Raw genomic sequence first — 23,894 nt, 5'->3', positions numbered from 1 at the left:
CTCTCTCTATATATATATATATATATATATATATATGGCCACGGTGGTGCAGTGGTTAGCATTGTCGCCTCACAGCAAGAGGTTCTCCCGTTCGATTCTCGGTTGGAGCACCTTCTGTGTGGAGTTTGCATGTCCTCCCTGTGGTCGAGTGACATTAAAGACATGCAGGTAGGTGCGAGTGTGAATGGATGTTCCTTCTTTGAAGGTTGGGCATCGGGCAGGCAACTCGACACCATAAAAATCCACTGTCAATCATTAGTGGACCAGAGTACCACTGCGGCAACTCCTAACTGGGAAAAATCAAAAGACATTACTAGTGTGGGTGTTGAAGTTGACTTTTATGATGGACATGTTCTGAATTGGGCAGTTTTGTCATTATTGGTTTATGCATTTTGTTTCATTGCCTATTTGAAAAATGTTCAAACAATAAGTTTAAAATGCGCTCTATCTAACAAGTGTGCTGTATTATACGAGGAATATAATTTAATAAAGTCAGAAAGGTGTATCAAAGAACACATGTATGTTTTTGTTTTGTGTGCAAGGGGCCATTGATTTGAGTAATCTTTATCCACCACTGGTCAGATGCCTTTTCTTTGGATGTGGTGTGTGGATTTCAATGGCAGAGAAGTTTTAATGCCAAGTCTATTTTCATTGTGAGACAGTATTGCTTTGTTTAGCAGATATCTTAGTGTTTGTGCATTGTGCTATAAAATGTAAAAATAAAATCCAAATATTCATTGTAGAAATAAAGCAGTATACACATTAGTGTTTATGGTAAATGGGGCAAAATAGCCAGGTAATGGGACACTGGAATGGCTGCAGGGGGGACTCTGGTGCCATATTTTGGTTGTCTGTTCTTCAGTTTGCATTTGAAAGCTGGTATCTCACAATTTCACTGGTGTGGGTGGGGATACCTAATTATGTATGCAGATTTGATGTTAATCAGGGTACAGATTTGTACCTATTTTTCATGGACCTTGTCCAGATTTTTGATGCTTCCAATTTGAGATGTATGCTTCTCATATGTATATCATTGAGTATTTAAATTGTGGGATAGCAAGGAACTTTGGATGCTCTGTTTTTAGTAGCTGTGTTTTTTTTCCCTATTTGAGGGAAAATTGTTTTGTAGTAGCCTATATAAAGTCCTTCATAAAGTTAATAGTTTTGGTATAGTAGACAAATTCTGAAGAACCTCCAACATCCTCATCAATGCTGTATTCCATTGGTAATGAAACTTGGTATAAATGGGATTATCATCTCCTTCTTTTGAATACTTTTTGTGTGTGAAGGAATTTACCGAGGTGTTATTGATTTGGGTTTACCTTGAAAGATGCTGCAGCCCTTTGTACTAATTTGAAGTTCCTTTTATTCAGAAGCCTTGGACGTCTAAGATCTGAGGGCCCTTCTTCTGCTGCCCGTATGTGGGATGTCCATCCTTATATGTTTCATTTAGCTGTAAAATTAGTACTTGTCATATCCACGTGTAGACCCTGGATATCTACACCACAGTAGCAGACGGTCTAAAGAAAGTGGAACAGGAAAAACGTACAGTCTCCAGGGCAAAAACTGGAGCCACTTGAGTTACAGTAGCTGTACAAATCATCTTGGATCTGATGTTCAGGGAGGGGAGATTTACTTTCAGCAGTCTTAAAGTATCAGTGTCATGAGTTTTCTTCATTTTTATCCATTTTGTAGAAACAGTTTGCCCAGTAGTCAACTCATCATCCACTGTCTCTTCTCTATTAATGTGACAGCTGGGAAGCTGAAGAAGAGTAGAGAGCTTCACCTTTTAAGAGTGGGTGGACAGTGCTCAACTGCAGCATGTGATGCGGTGAGGAGGATGCTTCATTATTTGCAGAAGTCTCTGAAGGAGACTGTCATTTTTTTTATGAACATGCTACACTTTTTAAACCTTCTTAGCAAAAAAAAAGAAAAGTGCCAGGGACAACTTTCTCAGGGATAGCCATTTATTGAAAGCAAACATTTTTCCCTTACCTGTAAGTTGCCATTGCCAAAAATATAAATAATACTTAACATTGCTAGGAGTTAATCTTGGTGAGATGTGACTTACAAACTGATGCATCCTTGTAGTTTGATCAGCTAACCAAGTAGGAAAAGAGCAGGGGCGCTCCCTTTCTTAGCCAGGCTCACCTCTAATGGTCACACTGTGAGAGTGTGACCACCTGACCTTAGAGATGACAAAAGGATGAAATGATCTTGCTGGAAGACTGACATCTGCCTGCTGCTTACTTCCAAATTAAATACACCATTTCTTGCATCAAGAAACCTTATGATGTTTGTCTCCCAGTTCTTTATCATGTTAACCTTATTCTTTGAATTACATGTTTAATTATTGTATTTTCAAATAGAGATATCCTTACAGAATTTTCTTGTTCTGCTGTATTAGTGAATACAGGGGCTTATAGCTGTTAATATTAAAATCTGAATTGCCATTCATAGCTATTTGTTCTTTGATTTTGCAGGCTCGGGTCAGGACATCCCCGCAGGAGGATACATATCAAGGTAAGTTGTCCATAAGTGAATGTTGAGTGATCCTAGTATTAAAGTCCTCATTTTGTGTATGGGGAGATAAGAAAATTTTATAGAGAGTACATCTACAAGTGATGTTCTTCATCTCACATTGCTGCAGTCCTTACACAATATCAAAGTATAAGGCTGGCGTCGGTCCGTCACATGGTCCGATGCAGAAGTGCGGTTGGCGTTCTGAGATTTTGATTTTGAAGTAGTTCAAAGTGAATATTTTAGTTTTCTTGCCTCAGTGATTTTTCTTGTGGGAAACAGATGCAGAGATTATCATACTGGCGTTGTTGGCTGCGCTCTTGTGAGAAGGTTGGATTGTGCCAGGTTAGTCTTTCGGATGCTCCGAAGAAGCGCAAGGACAAAGCAGTTAAGCCTAGGCTGGAAGAACCGTCTGTACGGTTCTTTACGGTGGAGACTTTATTATTGCAGGATGTGGCCTCTCAGGCCAGGCTGAGGGGCTTCTCAGGTTATACTCCCCTCACTTCCTGGGTGGCTAGGCCCTCTCCTTCTGTTTCAAAGGCTTCTCCCAGGGGCAGGCCAGGTTCAGTTTCAGTTGGTGTCACCCTAGTTCTTCTGGAACTGTGCCCAAGAAGCATATGCTTAAAATGGCAGAAGATTTGATTACTTTGATTAGGGGTTCTATGCCTCCTGATAAGAGACCTAGGGTGGAGCCTGAGCTAGGAAGTTTTGAGCAGGCTTCAGATGTTTCAGAGTCTTCGGCTGAAGACTTGCAGGAGTACTCTCCTTATTCTGATTCTGATGTGGATGATTCTACTCCTTCTGCTTCTCCTCCTGAGGATTTTCTTTTTCAGAAACTCTTCATTCCATGAGGGAGCATTTTAAGTGGGAAGGTCAGGACTTCTCTGATTCCAGGAAATTATCCTGGCTATACCTCCTGTTATTCTTTGCCTCCTGCTCCTGTTAAACCGGATAGGTATTACAGGGTGCCTGAAGCTCATAAGTTTCTTTCCAGAAACTGTTAGCCAGGGGCCTAAAGGTGGTAAGGCTTCTGTTGTAAAGAATCCGGTTCCTGCAGACAGCCTTGGATAGATGGGGAAAGAAAGTTTATACTTCTTCCGCTATGAGCCAGTTTCATGTTGCAAAACTATCTCCTTTCACAATTGAAGGCTAAGGTTGATGCTCTGGCAGAAGGTATTGATTGTAAAGAGTTGCAAGATTTAGTACATGTTTCTGAACAGGTGGGTAATTGCAATGTGGTTTTGATGCTGTACAGGCGGTGGCTGCCACTGGGTCAGTTCTTCGCAGGCATGCCTGGCTGAGGATCGAATTTGTCTGACCATGTTAAAACAAGGATTTTAGATGCTCCTTTGCAATCTGACGTATTGTTTGGTTCTCCTGTTGAGGCAGTTTTAAAGAAATGGAAGACAAGGCTAAGTCTATGCAGACTGTTAAAGATTTTTGCAGGTCCAGCCGTTTAGTAGAAATTGGCCTACTCCTTCTTATGATTCGTCTAGGGGTAGATCTAGGGGGCAGGGCTCAGGGCTCTTTCAGGCCTAGAACAGGAGTTCTCCTGCACAGTCTTCGGGTGAGGGCAGGGTCAGTCCTACCACCTTTTCAGCTAGCCTTCTCGTCTGGCAGCACCTTTGGGAGGAAGGTTGGCAAAGAAAATTGAGTTTAATCACCCAAGACAGATGGGTATTGGATATCATACACTTATTTCCATACCTTGCCTCCTTTCAAAGGCATGCCAGACGTTCCTCCTCAACAAAGAATAGAGGCTCACAAGCAAGTTTCTCTGTTACTCCAAATAGGGGCCATACAGCCGGTCCGATGCCAGAACTGGGCCTAGGTTTTTATTCTCGCCTGTTCCTAGTACCAAAGAAGAACACGTGGAGACCAATTTTGGATTTATCTATCCTCAACACTTATCTGGACATTCCCAAGTTCAAAATGTTGCGTTGCAGCAGCTTTTACCTCTGCTGGGCAAAGATCATTGGATGGTAACTGGATCTCAAGGAGGCTTACCTTCATGTTCCTATCAGACTAAGTTGCAGGAAGTATCGAGATGGGACTTCTCACTATCAGTTCTCTGCATTGCCCTTTGGCTTATCTAAGATTGTTCACGAAAGTTCTGGCTCAGTGATAGCTTTCTTCAGCTAAAAGGAATACAGATCTATCCTTATTTGGACGACTGCCTGATTCTGGCTCAAGGAGGGAAGAGCTTCTTCATCATTTGAAATATGTGATAGCAGTGCTAAGATGCCTGGGGTATTCTGTGAGTCCAGTCTAGTACCCTCTCAGGACATGTGCTTTCTGGGTGTGAGACTGAATACAGCATCCCAGATGGCCTTATTAACCCGGACAAACAAAGTCTATCCTTTTACTTCCATCAACTATCTCATCAGTCCGGGCTGACTGCAAGGACAGTCCTTCAAGCCTTAGGGTTCATGGCATCTTGTATTCTGGTGCTTCCAAACTGCATATGAGGAAGCTACAATGGTATCTCAAAAATGTATGGACACAGCACTGCCAGGAACTGGACACTGTCATTCAAATAATACCTTGCATTCGAAAGGAATTTTTGTGGTGGGCTCAGGAATGTCACCTAAACAAGGGACTCTCTGTGACCCCAGAGGTCAGATTTTAACGACAGATGCCTCAGACAAAGCTTGGGGAGCTCATCTAAATAAACCATCAGCTGCCGCACAAGGTTTCATCCAGTGGATGCTGTTTCTTTCAATTTCATGTGTATGCCTTTGTATGCCCTCTCCTCTCTCTGTCTCTCCTCCCAAAGGTCAAGGTCAGGACAAGCCAAGGAAGATTTTGATTAATATCGGATTCCGGATTGGACAGCACTGGTACATATTATTGAGAAAGTCTGGCGGGAGAAGCCCATGGCCTTTTGCCTTGATTCCACACCTGTTGTCACAGGAGGACAGCCATTTGCTCAATGTCAAGCTTCACTCTCTGCACCTAACAGCCTGGCATATTCTGTTTTGAACCATAGTGGGCCTTCACTTCCTCAGCAAGTTTTGAATGTTATTTTGGCTAGAGAGGCCTAGTACAAGGAAAGTGTCACATGAGACAAATGGAAGAGACTTTTATTTTGGAGTGCAGCAAAAGATTTTGATGTTTCTGAGCCTAATTTGTGTGTGGCTCTTCAATATCTTACTGAGTTACTAGACAAAGGTTTGTCTTTCTCTTCTATTAAAGTTCATGCTGCAGCAATTTGGCTCACTATGATTGCAACCCACCATTGTTTTCCCATCCTTTGTTCAAGCAATTTCTTAGAGGGCAAAGAATATAAGACCCCCCACGAAGAGCTCTACTCCTGCTTGGGATCTCAATTTTGTGTTGGAGAAACTCACTCTACAACCTTTTGAGCCTGCAGCTACTTCTGAGTTGAAATATTTGTCATGGAAGACTGCTTTTATGTTGGCCATTACCTCTGCAAGAAGGGTTTCTGAATTGCAGGCCCTTATGGCGGTTGAGCCTTTTTCATAAGGATAGGGTATCATTACGTACTAATCCTTCCTTTATGCCTAAGGTGGTTTCTAGTGTGGCTTTAAACCAAACTATTCATTTGCCTACTTTTTATGCAAATCCCCAAAATAAAGGGGAAAAGATTTTGCACACTTTAGATGTACACAGGCAGTTGCGTTATTATTTGGACAGGACTAAAGGGTTCAGGCAGTCTCAGCAGTTGTTTGTTTCTTTTGCTTTGAGTTCTCAGGGCAAGCCTGTGTCAAAACAAACTATTTCTAAGTGGATTGGGTTTTGCATTGCTTTCTGTTATTCCCATCATGGCAAGGAGGTTCCAGCTGGGATTAGGCCTCATTCCACTAGGGCTACTGCCACTTCAAGCTTTTTGAGGGAGTGGCAACCAAGGATATTTTGGAGGCAGCTACTTGGAGTTCAATGCATACTTTCTCTAGGCATTATCACCTGCCACTTTACTCTAAATCCAGGGCTGGTTTTGCCACTGCTGTTTTGCAGGGCATTTTGGCAGCTCCTGCTTCCTTGTAGTTAGCCATCCTCCCTTACCTCTGCTTTGGGATTCTACCCAAGTGTAAGGACTGCAGCAATGTGAGATGAAGAACATAGTACAGTTTTGTACCTACCATAAATGTAGATGTTGAAGATCCACCTCCTTCCCTCTGTAGTTAGAGGTGGTTGTGTGGGTTGGGTTGTACTTATTGTGTATATTGTATATTGTATATATTGTACATATAATTAGTGCAAGGGTGGTTGGTTGGTTGTTTGCTGTCTTTTGGTTTTGACCTTTATTTGTAGGGTCTTCTGACATCTGGGGCAAGAAAAGACTGAGGATATGACGTCGGTCTTGCGCATTTGTACCCTGACGTTCTGTTGTCAGTCAAATGCGCTTGACCCGACGCCAGCCTATACTTTGATATTCGGGCCGACCGAGGACAGCGGACTACCCAAGTGTAAGGACTGCAGCAATGTGGATCTTCGAACATCTACATTTATGGTAGGTACAAAACTGTACTTTCTGCTTCAGATCTGTAACAGTAGTTCATTTGTGCATTGTTGTTTTTTACAGTTCCCAAAATATTTCATAAAGAAGGTTGCCAGTTCAGACATTTCTAACTTTTGTTTGGAAGGGAACCCATGTATCCATCTAGAGGGATTTAAATTATTGTAAATAGTGGCAGGTGCTTGATTATACCACAGTGACAGCAAAATAGTCATGCCCAACTAAGTTTTAGGTTCATGTGTGGCAATGAGGCTATTGGCCCAAGAGCCATTTTAAGCCTAGCTAAGCTTAAAATGGATTTACCAGAATTTTGCTGATGTGTCAGTACTCCAAGAAACTGTACAAGTTGCAGTATAGGCTTGTACCCCAAGGAATTTTGTGAGTTATAATATAGACTGGTGCACATCAAGCATTCACAGGCTGACCCTATCTATTAGGGACATAATTGCCAAACATACTGGGTGTTATGGTCAAGACCACCTCTGAAACTTTACCCTTCAAAAAGAACTTGCACAGCTAATACATGGTGCACTGAATATAGGCTCAAATTAAATGCAGAAAAGTGTAATATTGTTTCATTTGGCAAACATCACCTACTCTCTCTCTCTCTCTCTCTCTATATATATATATATATATATATATATATAGTGTGGACTATACACTACTAAGTGAAAATTTAGTCAGGGACCTTGGTTGACAGTTCCTTCAGCTTCAGTCATCATGTAGCAAATGCAGTCAGAAAGTCCTTTTACTTAACACAATCAATAGCCAAGGGTATAACATCTACACCTAAAGATGTCATTGTTCCCTTATATTCAGCACTGATTAGACCAGTCATGGACTACAGTGGCTCCTTCAAGATTTAACTCACTTGGCATATCAAGCAATTAGAGCAGCTCTAGATGTTTGTAGCTAAGAATTTTCAGATTTAAAGACCCTAAGCCACCAAGGGAAGTTAGAAGCTTTATTCCTTTACTTAGTATCTTTTAAACCTCTGAGGGGCATTCAGTGCCTCACCTACCATATCATTAGAGACCCTGCTGTCCTTGATCGCCTTTATCTTTGCAAGCTGAATACCTTAGCAAACACCAGAACCAGGTATCTAAATCTTCGCCAGCAGATAAACTGAATATGATGGAGAGAGTCATTACATTGTCTTTGGAATAGGCTGCCCCCCTGCATGTTAAGCAGTGTGATAAATTATCATCCTTCAAACATAACCTGGATGACTGGATGGATACTCTCAATTTTATCCCGGGGCTAACTGTCCTTATGCCCTCATTGAGAAAGTGAGTACTGTCTGAGGGTAAGTATTGAGAAGGTGTTGACAGTTACAAGACTAATTTCCTTAAAACTCCTGTGAATCCAATGAAAAGTTGCTCACCAGCACCTTACCTCCCAGTAATATAAGGTTGCTGTATTTACCTGTATCTTTTTAAAGTCTCTTTTGTATGTAATTGTACCAGCAGAACCCCCTTGTATTTCTTCTGTACCACCCTTGTACACAGATAAGCTTATTACAGCTGCTCACTTGTCATCTTGATCAGTTTTGTCATTACCATGATAGGCAGACATTACTTTACATGGTTATGGAGAGGTGAATTTAAACCAGGAGATGAAAGTTTAATAATGATGGCCTAAGACAGTCCATATTGGTTTACAAAGTGTATAGAAAAAGCAGTAGAAACAGACAAATGTAGGTCCTGTAAAACAGAACTGGAAACAATTGACGTCTTCTTGTGTGAGATACATGTAGTTTTGAGGAACTGTTTATTGAATGGCGCAATAATATGGCAACACTGTTGCACTAGGATTTGTGCAAACACTGCAGTGTAGAAGTCACTGAGACACATTAGAAACATGAACAATTAAGTATTACTGACAGTGATGAAGTTTGGATTACATGGGATCACCCAATACTAACAGTTCAAAGAACAGATGCAAGAAAAATGGATATGATAGTCCAAGAAAAAAAGATGTAAGTAGCACTGATCACTGAAATTGCAGCACCAGCTGTTATGGTATCATAGAGACCAATGTACACAAAGTTATAATGTATCATGATTTGTAAGCAGAAACAAGAACGCTATGGAAATAAGATAACCAGACACAGTTCCAGTAGTAGTAGAAGCAACAGGACTAATAAAAATTACAATCTTACTTAAATATATAATCAATACATGCAACTCCATCTGCATAAGGAGACAGTTGTGGGTCCATTGCAGGTGCCAAGAAGTGTAAACATCAAAGACCGAAGCAATACTAATCTCTTGAACTCTAATTATACTCTGACTTAGGAATGGGGTCAATTCTTGTTGTGGTATTAAAAGCCCAAAGATGTGGTGAAATTAACAAAGGCTTCCTTTTCAAACTGTCTTTCTTGTTTTAGCTCATTAACTCCTTCTAAACTTCTTTTGATTTATCCACCCCAGTGTGGATGCAAATTCTTATCTAATTTAAACATTGTTCCCTTCTTTGAAAACTAGTATAGAATATCTCTCAATAACTGTAGTTTATTTCCACCTTCCTAGCCCCTTTCTTTCACTTTCATGTGTATCTATCCAGTTATTAATATACATTAAAAAAATTATTATATCTATGTTGCAGCCACTGTATCTCTTTTTCTTTGTCTTTCTTAATGCTTTTAGTCACTACTTTCTGAACAAATCCCATATTTCCCTTTCATCTGCTCCTCCTTTCAAAGTAAACTTAAAAGGACTTTGTAGCCATTATAAAGTCAATACAAACTGAAAACATAAATATACGTAATGTAACCTGTTTTGTTAGGAGCACCTTTAAGGTAGGTAGCCATGGTGAATAAAAGGTTTGATGATGTCTTAGGCCAGCTACAAAAGTACTTAGTAAAACTGTGGCTATATTGCAGACCATGTCATTTAATTTGTAATGTAGAAAAATGTTAATCAGAGTTATAGCAATAGAGTAAGTCTTCATCAGCTGTGCTCAGCATGAATTACTTACGAACACAGTGTCACTTCTTATGTTAGATATAAAGCATTAACAAATTCTGGTGTTTCCTCAGTGGTTTTCTTCTGTGCTCATTAAGCATACAAATCTTTGAAAAATAAGTGAGGGGAACTGAGGAGATTTAAAGAGATCACTTTCCACTTGAATAAATTAAAAGCACCATATCTGTGGAGAAATTTCATTATCATTTGTTTTCTCATGTTTTTTACATACAACTATGCATCCAAAGATTAGCAGAGAATTCATCTAGAAGCAAATACTAACATACATTGTAGAGAAAGATCCTCTCTTCAAGCCAAAATGGTTTCAGGCCTGGTGGTAATATAATAGCTGTCCTACTGCGTTCAATTTATTCTATTAACAGGGACATATATAAAGGTTTAGTTGCTGAGCCTATCGTGAAAGAGCTGGGACTTTTGTCCAGGTTGACCACCCACTTCCAAAGAAACTTCAAAATATACAGTTCTCCAGTATAAGTATATACTGGTTCACCAACTACCTCTCCACCCTGAATGTTCAAGTACTTTTTTGCAACATCCTGTTAGCAAACTGCCTAGTTTAATCATGTATGTATCCCACTGTTTAGTATGTGTTCAAAGGTACTTAGTAGACTTACTCTGTGAGGATTTTAAGAAGCCTAGCCTTATACTGCCATGGTAGTTTTTAGCCCCATTTCTCACTTTATCGGCAACCTTCTCTGCAAACTTTTCCTCGCTCAGTATTACACTTTATATAGCTCTTATTCTGCAAGGTAGCAATTCCAGTCAAGATCCTGAACCTTTCTGACATGTCATATGTACACTCATGTACACACACACACACACACACACACACACACACACACACACACACACACACACACACATATACACACACTGCATGCACATTTAAAAGCATTTTGTGAGGATTACCAGCTCACATATAATGTGTCTTGCAGATGTTAATAGGTTCGTAGGTGATTAGTAGGTTAATGACCCCCCCCCCCCGGAGGGGCTTTTTAAGCCTAGCCTTGCTCCCCAAATGTAATACTGGCAGGGTGATACTGTAGGATTGTTTTATAGAGTATATGCAGACTTTGGTATGGGTGGTCAAACATTTATAGGCTGCCTCTATCTTCTAGAGTCATAGGTTCCAGACCAGGAGTAAATTTATGATTCCCCATGAACTGGTCCAAGTCACTTGAATTGGGTTAGGGAAGAGCTCTGCATGACATGGATAGGAAGCTTGTTCCAGAGAATAGGTAGTCTCTAAGACACAACTGTCCGTCTAGCATGTCCTTCTTAATTGCAGGTGAAGTTTAGGCCCCTAGATCAGGTAATTCCGATGCTAATTGTTTTGCGAATGTGCAACAGGTCCATTAGAGCGGGATTAGAGGATGCTTTGTAGGTCAGGCATAGATCACCTCTCAGCAGCCTGTAAGATACCAAGTAAAGTATAGCAACAGGGCTTTGAGGCAGTGCACATTAGACATATTGTTTGCACCCTGCATTACTTTTGTGAGGAACCTGTGTAGACACTCCAGTTGTTGCATGTGCCTGGTCAGGTATATACTGAAGGGAGCACTGTACTCAGTGTTTGGTCTTATGAGGGATGAGTACAGAGGAGCAATGACATCCTTAGACTGAGGTGCTATACCCTTGTTTATAAGTTGCACAGCATACCTTAGCACCATAGATACATGATGGTCAAAGGTCAGGTTACTGTCTACATGCATTCTGGTTTTGGAAAGAAAACTTCAGCTAATAGTCAAGCCTCGGATTGCGGAGGTGTAATGCAGACTCTGTTCTGTCTGTGGGCTCAACTCTATCGTTGCTCAAACACTGGAATGGTTATGAGAGTTTGCCAGCACTGTCTACATGTTTAATGGACTAGGAGAAGGCACATAACCAAATGTTGTGGAAACTGCAGCAACAGTGTAGAGTCCCATGGCCACTGCTTTATGCATTTTAGTTCACGTATTTGAGGAGTGAGAGTTGAGTTCACATTATCAGCATTATGTCAGATGTTACTTGTGGGCACAGGACTCAACCAAGGATGTTTGTTGACTTAGTTTGTAGGCACAGACTACGTATTTTAACATGGGCAACCACCCCTAGCCTCCATACTTTAATATTTTAACTCTGAAATTGCTGGGCCTTAAAAAAGAGATTACTATATTTGTCTAGCCAGTATTTGGAATAATTTTCCAATGCTGACATTGCATGCAGCATGGGGGGGGGGGGCTGCACTTCTAAGTGTGCAGATGTTAAACTGAAGTTCCATTTACCTGGGTTGGTTGTAGCACAGTTTGATGTAAAAGGTCCCATAGCACCTATCAAAAAAGAATAAGGAAAGTTTCCTGGTCAAATGTCCCCTTACTTGTTATAAATAACACATGGGGTTTTCCCTGAAAGAAAGACTGTGGACTACTGGATCTAACCTGGTCAACAAAGAGTAAATAAATAAATAAATACCTTTAGTAAACAAGACAGTTTGGCTTTTCTGATGTTGTATAACCTTTAACTTCAAGCATGTTTTGTATTTACGTCCATCAGTGTGCCAGTTCAAAATATGTACTGTCTAAACTCTGCATTTGGAAGATTCAGTTATATGTAGACATTTCACTCAAACTACTTGCTAAGCAGGACGCAGTGTAAATTTTGTGTGAATTGATTGTTAGTAAAGTACTGGAGAGTTCCAAAGGGAATATTACCTCCTTCAGTCAAAAGTAATCCGTTCAGGTAACTGTTCATCTTCATTACCCCACTGTTTTAGTTTTCATGTGCATTTGAATGGATTGGCAGAACATTTGTTTCTTTGGCCACAGTTCTCAGAAGAGCAGTTCTCTTCCACTGATGTAGGAGTATAAGCCCTCATGAGACCAAAGTATGTTTGACTGTTTCTCTTAGTCATGGTGTATCACATGCGCAAAGTAAATTTAATGAGATAAAGTGTCAGTTCCAGTCTGATTGTTAATCTGCCTCTGATTAATGTATCCTTTATGCATCACTGACCCCCTAAAAATTGTATGCTTCAAACCCATCCAGTAATATTATGGGATGCTATGAACAGTATAAAGAAAATTGCTGTATTAAGAAAAAATTACCTGCCACTGTAGTGATTTTCTTAAAATCAATGTGTGGGAGGTTATAATTTTTAGTTAAATATTTTGAAAGTGTTGATCATCTTACACATTTTGCAGCTACAGAATGCTTCTGTTCCATTGCTATAGTGCAGTCTATTGTATTAGTGTGTTGTGAAGTCTAAAATAAATAAATGCATTGCATAAATAAAGTAATTGGTGTTTAGTAATAAAGTGGTTACAGAAGCATAATGTATTTTTTATACTCCGTTGCTAGCATTCACCTCATGAGCATGTGTGGTGATCACATGATGGAAAATGGAAGTCAGTAGGAATTCACTGTCATTTGTGGAACGTTTTGTTTGCAGATTTTTACTGTGTATAGTTTTATTGTATTTTAAATAAAGAAAAAGTGAAATTATGCCAGATTTAACCAGTGCATATTCTGTTTAGGGTCCATGCCGATGAGGCTCTCTAGTCAAGAGGAACCTCCTCGCTTTGTGCCTGCCCCACCAATGGAGCAGAGGCCAGAAGAGGTAAGTGGGTTTTATCCATAACTGAGGGATAGGAAGTCCTCAGGGAGAGTGAGAGGGTCACTGGCTAATACTCTGCCTACTGTATGAATTCAGAAAAAACAAGATGCAGTATACAGGAATCATATGCATAGAATATGGTGTAGAGAATGTGGCCTGTTTTCAGAGATGTTATTCCCAAAATAATGAGATATGACCTGTAATCAGTGAGGGTGAGTACCTCTTGGTACGCATTTAATAAGTGTAGCTGTGAGATGCTATTTATGCGTATGTTAAATGGTTGTTCATGTAAGCCTCTACATAGTATAATTGTGATGGAACCTCCAGCCTAACATAGAGTACTCACTCAGTGGTACTCAGAGCTACACAGTGTTGTTAATTGCAGGGCACATAGTTGTTGCTCTGAAACTCTATTCTTATACTTAGCATACTAAAAAGCTCCAGAGACAGATAGGGTGCTTTAACAAATACCAGGTGTCAATTTTCCATTGCTTTCTTAAAGATCTTCAAGGACAGAGTCAGGAATGCACCTGGACAAACATAGCAGCTGGAAAGTACATTTTTATGCTTTTCTTTTCCTTGTGTTCTGTAATTTGGGGGATGTAAAAGCCCATTGCTGGATGGTATTTACTTGACCACTGAGACTCTAATGATAAACTTGGTCATAGGTGAATTTTTAGCATGTGAGAATGTTATGCTTACATTGCAATTATTGTATTGTTTGCTTTTCTTGATGTAGTATATCTGGTTGCTACAACACATGTGCCATTCTCTGAGTTGGCTTGGACACAAGCACCGAAACAAAAGGATTTTTTCCCCTTACTTCTATCAGAAGGACACTGTTGTGAAATGACATATAGTTTTATGTCTTTTTTTTTTCCTGAAACTTATATAATTTTCATGTTTGCTTTGATTTTATTCATTGCATTTTTTTCTTTATTTTTTTCTGTGATGAAGTTTAGTGTGGTCAGAAGGAAAGCATTAACATGGGGAGCAGGGAGCTTCCAGTAACTGGGGCACTTCTTGAAGCTGATCACGCTTACCGAGCAAAAATAAAGGGACAAAATGTTATTGTCTGTTATAATAGGTTTTTGGACTGTGACACAATGAGTCTTCCTCAAACCATATAAAAATACTTTGAACCTCCCTTGGAAGTCAAAAATGTACTTTGCACGTCACCATACCAAAACAGAATCATATGCCATATTGTATAAAAGCAGACTGACTACTGACCACCCCACACCTGCGCATATACACACACACAGTTGAAAAATAAATACAGTCTTGTGTAGTACACTATTGTTTTACAGTTAATTTGCAATTGAATGTGTATTTATTACAATTATCTTGCCATATTTAGACTGATCCAAAATAAGATCAATATAGAATACTTATTTTTTTTTATTTACGCAACATTTTCAGACTTGCTTGGACCTTCCCGAGGAGGTTAGCCTCACCATTTGAGAACTGCTGTGTCATACAGCTGCCCTGATAAAAGGGGAGGGTTAATTTGGGGGTAATGCTTACAGATTGAATATCTTAGCAGGTGCTTCCATTGTATAGGGCTGCTACTAATAGTAGGTAGAACAAGGTTGATTCAGAACATGTAGATGAAAAGTCTGGGAAGTTGATTTTCTGAAACTAGGAGAAGCAAATGTAGATGTGTATAATGAGTCTGAAATCATGCTTGCATGGTAAAGTAGACTATTTACTGGTACTGATCATAAAAAATTATGTTTAGTCTGGAATATTATTACAGGAATCTTCATATTAGAAGTTTGAGACCCAATAATGCAAGCCTAGCAAGTGGAAAAAATGCATTTCCAACTCCAAGGCAGCAAGTTACAAAATCTGCATTTATACTATTAAAGTACTTTTTACAGAAGAGCAAGCCCCTCTCATTCTTCAGCACAGGGGGCTGTGTTCATCCTGCACCCTGTTAAACTGTGCGTACTAAGTCTGAGGTTGCTGTATGCCAGAGTAGCGGGAATACTGTTAGGTGCCATAACACACAGAATATATTTCTCCACTGTCACTGTTAACAGGCTTATCCTTCCAGTCCTTGGTATTCAGTGGGCAACTTAGAATGTGATTCTCTGAGATTGTACTACATTTGTATCTGTTAGAAGAAAGGCTAAAACTAAAGACTTGAACAAGCTGTGGACTAAGCGTAGAGAAAACAGAATAGCTGCCCACTGGTACAGAGGCTGGATTTCTGCTTGTGATGCTAGTCACCTCTGTAGCATTTCAGTGTGCACTGGGATTTGCTTTAAGTAACACCAACACTTTGGATAAGCTTCTAGCCTGTGCTGTGTAAGGTCTTTACTGTGATTGCTTTTAGGAAAGAGTGTACCACATGACATGTACTTTATTTTGCTAGGCATTAGCATACTTAGACATATTTACCCAATGTATTGCATCCCCCTTTTGTAGTTATAAGCTATACCTATTTCATATATATTCTGTGAGGTAGCATGCCTTTTGTCATACTGATCATTTAAGTTATCCTTGAATTTATACTAAGCATGTCTTGAACTATAACACTGAATCAGATCTTCTGTTCATGCTCTGTACACATTTCAGTAAATGCAACTTTTAGTTTTTTTGTCAAATTCATCTCTCAAAATGTCCATATGTATCTCTCTTTTAACTTCTTCACTGACTTTCCTAATCAAGAATATTTTTAGAGCTGCTGTTTCTAGACATGCAGTCTTCCTTTGGGGCAGTTCTAAAGACAGCTAGATGACCTTTCCTGTGCAGTTTTTGACTATCACAGTTCTACAAGTCTCTCTTTTCTTATGGTAGTTGTGATTGCTGTTCTTCCTTTTGATGTAACTGTCATGTAAATGTCTTTAACTCCACCTATATGGCTGTGCATCTCCCCTACGAATAACTTAAGACCTTGTTGCAGCTGCTTGACCTTCATCTTCAGGCTGCAAACTTTCCTTTGGCTTTTCTTACTCTGTCTACTGCCTTAAAATCTGGTAACTTCTTGCATTTTCTATCTTAATAGTATTTCTGTCTTTACACAGTTCTGTCCAACATTTCCTTCTGTTTGCAAGATTTTAGCCATTAATAATTTTTAGGAATTAAGTAATTTGACTGTCAATGTTGTGCCTATTAACTGGTGAGGTGGTGAGACACTGAGTATCTGCAATGGAGTATTTCTGCATTTCAGAACTGTGAGATTAAAATCATCACATGTGGTTAGGACTCTTTCTCATGAGACTTCCCCTTTTTGGATTGTTGTTTCCATGAGTGTATTCAATAGCGGAGTATTGCAGAGTAGAAATTATATGTATGAATTCCAACTCGCACACAAATCTTTTGAATTCTGGACTTTTCTATACTAGAAATATGCCAGCATTGTGTACCCCTTGCTTTGAGCATGTAGACTTTGATGCAGTAATCATTTTGTTTTAGGGCAAATGATGTAATGGTTTTGACATAGAATACAGACAGCTTATTTAAACTAAAATAAATGCTTGCCTACTAAGTTCCCCAATTCTCTTAACACAAGTTATGCTAGCAGCTCTTCCTCTGGCTTTTTATGAAATGCATTACATATGGCACAACACTCCACTACGTGTTCTGTCTGAAGCAAAATTCCTGGCCACTGTATTGTTATGGCTTTTGCTATTGCATTGTACTGTACTATTCATAGTCTTGATTCATTTGTCCTCTGAAGAACTTGTCTTCTCACCTGATTGTTAGCTAGTGTTTTGTCAGCTTTTAACATTAACACTTGCTCACAACTTCTTTCTTTCTTTCATTAAAGTAAATTAAGACTGGATCTCTTTCCTTGCTTATGATTTTGGTTTAAGCCAGCCTGTCACTGTAACATCTTGCAGTTGCTACATTTCCAAGGCAGTATCAGTACATCTCTTGAATCCTTTCATGTTTTTTCTACTATTAGAAACTGTAGAATTACAATAGATTCTCCAGTGACGATCCTTTCTGCTTCCGGTAAGAAGTTTTGTACAACATACCTGCCATATGTAATTCATTACAAGCATATATTTCACTTTTTGATCATACTACTTTAAGCTACTTTGTAAATGTTCGTAATCTTTCTGCACCTGAGACATGGATATTGTAGATGAGGTATAGATTTTTTGATATCCACATTTTATTGCTAACAGTATATTTTCTGCTTGAGCACATGTGTGTAGCTGTAATTGGTCTTGAATGATAGACAAATTGTTTATTTTGTTACAGGATCACAGGTGTTGTACCATTCTAACTGGCACCTACCTGTAATGCAGTTGTCCTATTCACACCATGATATTTTAATTTTGCCACTTCATGAACACTTTAGAACTATTTTCCTGTTTTGAGCTCAATTTCCAGTAAACATTTTGCTCCAAAAACTTTCTTCGAGGCCCAGTTGTTATATTAAGTACAAATTGTGCAAGATACTGCATCATTCCTATAAATATCTGTAATACATATTTTTCTTTAGGTATGATAGCTACTCAACTGCTCTGACAGTTTCTGTGTCAGGCTTCATTCAGTATGATGTTTGACTATGGCACATGTACAGACGTTCTTCCCTTATTTATCTTGGAATTAACCTTAGTTTGTTCAGCAAGTGTAGTAGTTTCTTGTCATGTCTTATTTGTGCTGACCCCACACAGACCGAGTATCAGTTATGCTTACAGCACCTTCAAGGGCTACAATTAACAATGTATCAACTATTTGAAATAACTCAGGTGCTGGTGAAATATCAAATGGAAGTCGAAGCATTCCTAATGCTGTATTATAGATAGACAATTTGTAGCTTTCTCTGCCAGAATATATAAAACAAAAAAGCGAATGGTCACCACGGTTAAAAAATATGGACTTTAATCAATAAAACTGATACATAACAGAGTACAGCGGAGTAAGCACTTTTACGATTCACAGATCACTTCTTCAGACTTATTATATAAAGCACCACTGGTATTTAAATCATCAGTAGACAGTCAATAAGCTTGGCTATTCCTGAACTCCACAAATACATCTAATAAAATAAACAGACAAAACACATCCCAAAATCTTATAACATTGTCAAGCCTCATAAATATGTGGAAATCACTATAAATATAAATACACAGATATGATCCCACTCTACAGTAAAAACTCATTACATTCTAAAGGCCAGCATCAATGGGGGTGTGTTTGTGCTCTCAGAGCCAGTTTTAAAGAAACCGAATCATTAATGCTGGGAGGTCTGTCAGCACTTAAATTCAAAATCCAATGTTGCTTCCGTAACTCTGTTTTGTTCTTAACATTGCCACTTCTGATACTTTCATGGATAATTTCAGGAGCAAAAAACTTGAAAGTATGTTGTGCTCCCATGGTCTCTACATGTCTGGCTAGAGCATTACTCATCTTTGCATTCCCTATATCATTTAAATGTTCAAATATATGCTCCTTAAAGGAGTGATTAGTCTTGCCTATGTAAAATGCACCACAAACAATACAATAAGCATAGTAAATTATGTTCCTAGTGCTCCAATCTGCATAAAAAGTACATTCTGTGGAATAGACAAGGAAAGCGTGACTAAAGGTCATCCCAGAATGTATATAATGGCATGCATTACAACTTCTGCAGGAGTAGGTCCCTGACATTGTAATATTATTGAAGAACAATCTGTGTATACCTTATAACATAATTAGTCTGAAGAAGCGATCTGTGCATCATGAAAGTGCTTACTTCATTTTACTCTGTTGCATATCATTTTTATTGATCAAAGTCATTATTTTTTTTTTTTTAGCAGTGGTGACCATTCACTTTTTTGTTTTACTTTGCATTGATGCTGATCTTTAGAATGTAATTAGTTTTCATTGCAGAGTGTGATAATATATGTGTATTTATATTTAAAGTGATTTCCTCATATTTATGAAGCTTGATAATGTTTTATGAGATTTTGGGATGTGTTTTGACTGTTTGTTTATTTTATTAGGTGTATTTATGGGGTTCAGTAATAACCAAGCTTTTTGATTAGCTACTGATGATTTAAATACCTCAGCTGTGTTTAATATAATTAGTCTGAAGAAGCGATCTATGAATCGTGAAAGTGCTTACTCCGTTGTACTATGTTACGTATCATTTTTATTGATTAATGCCCATATTTTTTTAGCTGTGGTGACCATTCACTTTTTTGTTTTACGTATTTCAGTTTTTAGTGTTAAGTCTTTATCCAGTGGGGATATCGTTATTTTAGCTTCCTTTCTCTGCCACAATCTCTAATTTGCATATAGTACTCAAAAAGAAAGTAGCATGTTGGCATTAAGACTACTCCTCAAAATATAAGCAATCGGTAGTGCTAGTCTTTTTTTTCCCAGATCTTACAGAACAGTACAGTTGTGAATTTTATTATATTTTACAGTAATAACAATACTAGTCTCCCATTCATTTGCTGGAATAGCTTCTAAATGACACATAGTTTTCCATTTACTTTAATTCCCACTTAATTCTACTCCTGATTTCTCTTGGTAATTTCACTGGAGCAGGTATCACCAGCACAACATCAGATTTTATTTGTGCATGATATTGTCCTGGCAGACTTTCTTAGCCTGTACATAAATCAACACAATTCTGAAGGACATTATAACTTTAGCTTTGCTTCCGTTTTAATTTCTCGAAGTACTTTGGGTTTCTAATACCATGGCAGGAATAGACCCCATTCCTAAGTCAGGATACGAATAAAGTTCTTCAAGTAATGTTTCAAGTCTTTGATGTTAGCCAAGAATGCTGTTCTCAGTACTTGCAATGTGTCCAGAATTACCTCTTTCGGTTTTAGTATCTGAGCTGCCCAAGCAGATGTTCCTGAGTTTGTACAGCAACACATTATTTCTTTCTTTGATTTCACACTGTGAATTTAGTTTACCAGTTTTAACTTTTCACAAGCCAATGACCTAAAGTATTAAGAGAATTTACTTCTTTAATGACTAGAATTTGAAACATTTTCTGTTTATAATTTTTTTAATATTCACACATCAGTAACTTTTGACTAGGTGTCTGAACTGAGTAGCCAGTGTACTTAAACAACATGCTGACCACTTGTTTTTTGTGTCCTTAACTGCAGTATTTCATAAATATTTCAGACATATTACATCCTTCAACTGCACTTACTTTAAGTTCCTCAACCATTTCTGATGGATTTTTTTTTTCAGAATTCACTGCATTAACGCTATTCAGGTAATAGTACCAGCTAATGTTCATGTTTCTGTTCAACAATGTTCACATTTTTAGCAAATTTATCTTCCTACAGCTTTGCAGAATGATTCTGTGTGTTCACAAAACTGATTAAGTACAGAACACTTTCCCCCTCTCATTATTATTGTCAAACCTACTACAAAATGCTTGAGCTTCAGCTGTGTCTGGATTCCTGTGCATCTCATGGTTCTCCTCCAAGTCACCATCCCTAATGCAACACATTCACACTTTATTTTTTTTTTGCCTTGCTTGTATTCCTTACTTTGACAACCTATTCTTGGTCTATTTTTCATTTTTACCTTTTTATTTCTCACATTTTTATCTTGTAGACTTCCATTTCATCAGTTAAGTCATTCAGCTAAATGCTGATAAGATCAGATCTGCTCTCTTCTCCTTGCTTCATCATGTTTATGCCACAGACTTGTTTGTGTTTTATTAATACTAAATTCATTATTTGGTTCATTTCATTAGATCAATAACATAGGCATCTATAGTCTTTGAAGGATGTCATGCCGTGTTAAAGTACATGTGGCAAATAAACTGCAGCTTCTTTCTTTGTTCAAAAGTGATGAACATCTGCCTGGATTGCTGCTGTTTTCTTTCTCCTTTTCTTGTAAGATAAATATAGTAAATACCTCTATGGCTTCCTTCCCAACAACATGCGAAAAAGTAGCACGGTGTACCTTTTGAGGTTTCTTAGCTAATGCTGTTGAAGTAAGAAACACATCACGTTTCTGTAGCTGTGGTTTCCAGTTTTTTGGTAGGATGATGACCTTTAGCAAGAATTCCAAAAATTCATGATTACAACCAGACTATTTTTTCTAACTGCAAATATTTTTTTTTTGAAAAGTAGGGACTTATCACACGAGAAAAGGTCAATGTTGGAAGATGAGCAGCTGTTGTTCCATGAAAATGATGACTACACGAGCCTGTAGCCCTTCACTGACAGAAAAATGAAAACCAAAGCTGTTTTGCTTGTAAGGACTGTAGGGAAGGTTAACCACACCTTTCTATGTTTACTGCTATGAGCCATTGCAGAATGCTTCAGTATTTCCCTCAGCAATGCTGATGTAGTTCCTTATACACAAGCAGCTGCCCAGGCTAAGGTCAGATGCTATAGTGTCTACATTTGTGCCTTGCACTTGGAGTGCATATTTATTTTTTGTTGTATGGTCTCACCTACAGTTCCCTTACATTATTGCCTCTTTCTTAGTTATTGGTGGGATAGTATCTCCACCTCATGCTTTTTTTTTCTTCTTAAGTGAATTACACATAGTCCGTAAAGCTTTTCTTCTGTATTTTTATGATGATGGAAAAGCCATTGCTCCTATGGAGGTGGGTTTGATGAGCCTCTCAGATGTCTGTGAGGCATGCATGCCAGCTGATTGTTGCAAGATAACCTTGAGGAAGGAGCTATAAACCCCATTTATCATTTTCTAAACTTTTATTGCTCTGGGTAACCCTCACTTTCAATCACATCTATCTAAATCAAAAAATCTCAAATTAATACAAGGCTTTTACTCTCCTCCCCAAATATTTCTATTGAGTAAATTTACAGTATAAAATTTTCAGCCTTACAAATAATCTAATACAAATGTATGAAATTATTTTAAATTAGCTTGAGGCAGAAGCTCCCTATCTTCCTCCTCATCCTTTTCTCACCATTCCCAAATCTTGTCTTGAATTCCTCTGTGGATTCCCTCTCCAACACCCATTACAACAGCCCATTCCATTGGTCTACAACTCACTCTGTGAAGTACCTATTTCAGAGATCCAAGGAATAACTGGTTGGTGCAGTTTGCTGCCTGAGAATGCTCACTTCCCTTTCTGTCCTTCCTCTTCAGAGTGACTCCTTTTCATGATCTTGTGCATGGCTACAGGTTTTACAAAATACAAGCATGTGTCTTTTTTCAAACCTGACATAGTATAATTTTGGTCATATAGTTTCAGGATTTTCAGTCTGTCTTCTCTGATTCAGGATTTTGCCATGGATACTTTCTTTGCAGTCCACCTCCTTTGAGTTTGCTCAACAAAGCTGATTTGCTTTCCTGTTTAGAAAATCTGAAAGTTAACCAAGTAAAAAGAAATTGTGGAGAAAGAACCATCCACCTTTGCACAGAGAGGTAATCAGTGAGAAAAGCAAAAATAGGAATATTTGAGACGAAACATGATCTTAAAGATCATGTTATTGGCTGAACAATGAGAATAACAAAGGGCTGTGTTTGAAAAAGTGTGTGTATGCACATGTATGTGTGTGTGTATATATATATATATATATATATATATATATATATATATATATATATATATATGTGTGTATGTATATATATATATATATATATATATATATATATATATAATACAGGTCTACTTTGGAAGTTCAAAGTTTCAAAACTTCGAACTTCATATGATTGAGACCATAAGACTAAGTTTTGAAACTTTGAACGGTTTAAATGGAGATCACTGTACAGCGCGGAACAGGACATTTACCATTCTCTTCACAATAGTGTGATCTCAGAGTTTATATATTTAATTAGCAAGGGGTGTGGGGGTGCAGGGGGCTTGCCCCTCTGCATAAACATAAAAAAAAATGTGTTTATTTTTTTTAATTGAAGTTTCGAACTTTCAAATCCTCAATGTTATAATGTTGACCAAATGAAGTTCAAAGGTTTAAAAGTTTGAGCTTCCAAAGTAGATCTGTGTGAGAGTGTGTGTGTATATTTTATTACATATAGAGATATATACTCAGGTTCTGTTAAATGCTCTGCTGCACTGCTAGACTGTTGACAGTAAAGTCCTGTAATGTTGTTTGTAATATAATTTCTATTTTGTTTCTTTTACAGATTCACAAAAGAGAATATATACAACAAAATACATCCCAAGGTAAGCTGTATTTGTTAGTCTGTTGGCAGTCTTTTGGGGGAGTGCTGCAGGTTATACTGGGAAACCTTTGCCACCTGTAATGTAAAGCAGCAGGACAATCAGTGCTGTATGGCCAAGGCAAATAGTGATTTTACTCCTTCACTAGTTTGTTACACGTAGGTCATTGTACAGAATCACTCTTTTTAAATGGCATCTTGGTGCATCTACGTTTTTACATCAAGCTGTTCA

The 23,894-nt window shown here is 38.3% G+C and overlaps 1 protein-coding gene across 3 annotated transcripts in view; it reads left to right on the top strand.

Annotated features, from left to right (window-relative positions):
• LOC122790867 (receptor-interacting serine/threonine-protein kinase 3-like) overlaps positions 1-23,894 on the top strand; it is a 652,441-nt gene that overhangs the window by 546,640 nt on the left and 81,907 nt on the right. For all 3 annotated transcript variants that reach the window (XM_044058527.1, XM_044058528.1, XM_044058529.1), the window contains 3 exons: positions 2,484-2,523; positions 13,500-13,582; positions 23,627-23,666. In XM_044058527.1, the coding sequence (XP_043914462.1) occupies positions 2,484-2,523; positions 13,500-13,582; positions 23,627-23,666 (163 nt within the window). The remainder of the gene's footprint in view (positions 1-2,483; positions 2,524-13,499; positions 13,583-23,626; positions 23,667-23,894) is intronic.

Source organism: Protopterus annectens, chromosome 16.part0 (genome assembly GCF_019279795.1).
Source record: "Protopterus annectens isolate FY-2018-M chromosome 16.part0, PAN1.0, whole genome shotgun sequence".
NCBI classification, from domain to species: domain Eukaryota; kingdom Metazoa; phylum Chordata; order Ceratodontiformes; family Protopteridae; genus Protopterus; species Protopterus annectens.
This window is presented reverse-complemented; position numbering and strand designations above follow the sequence as displayed.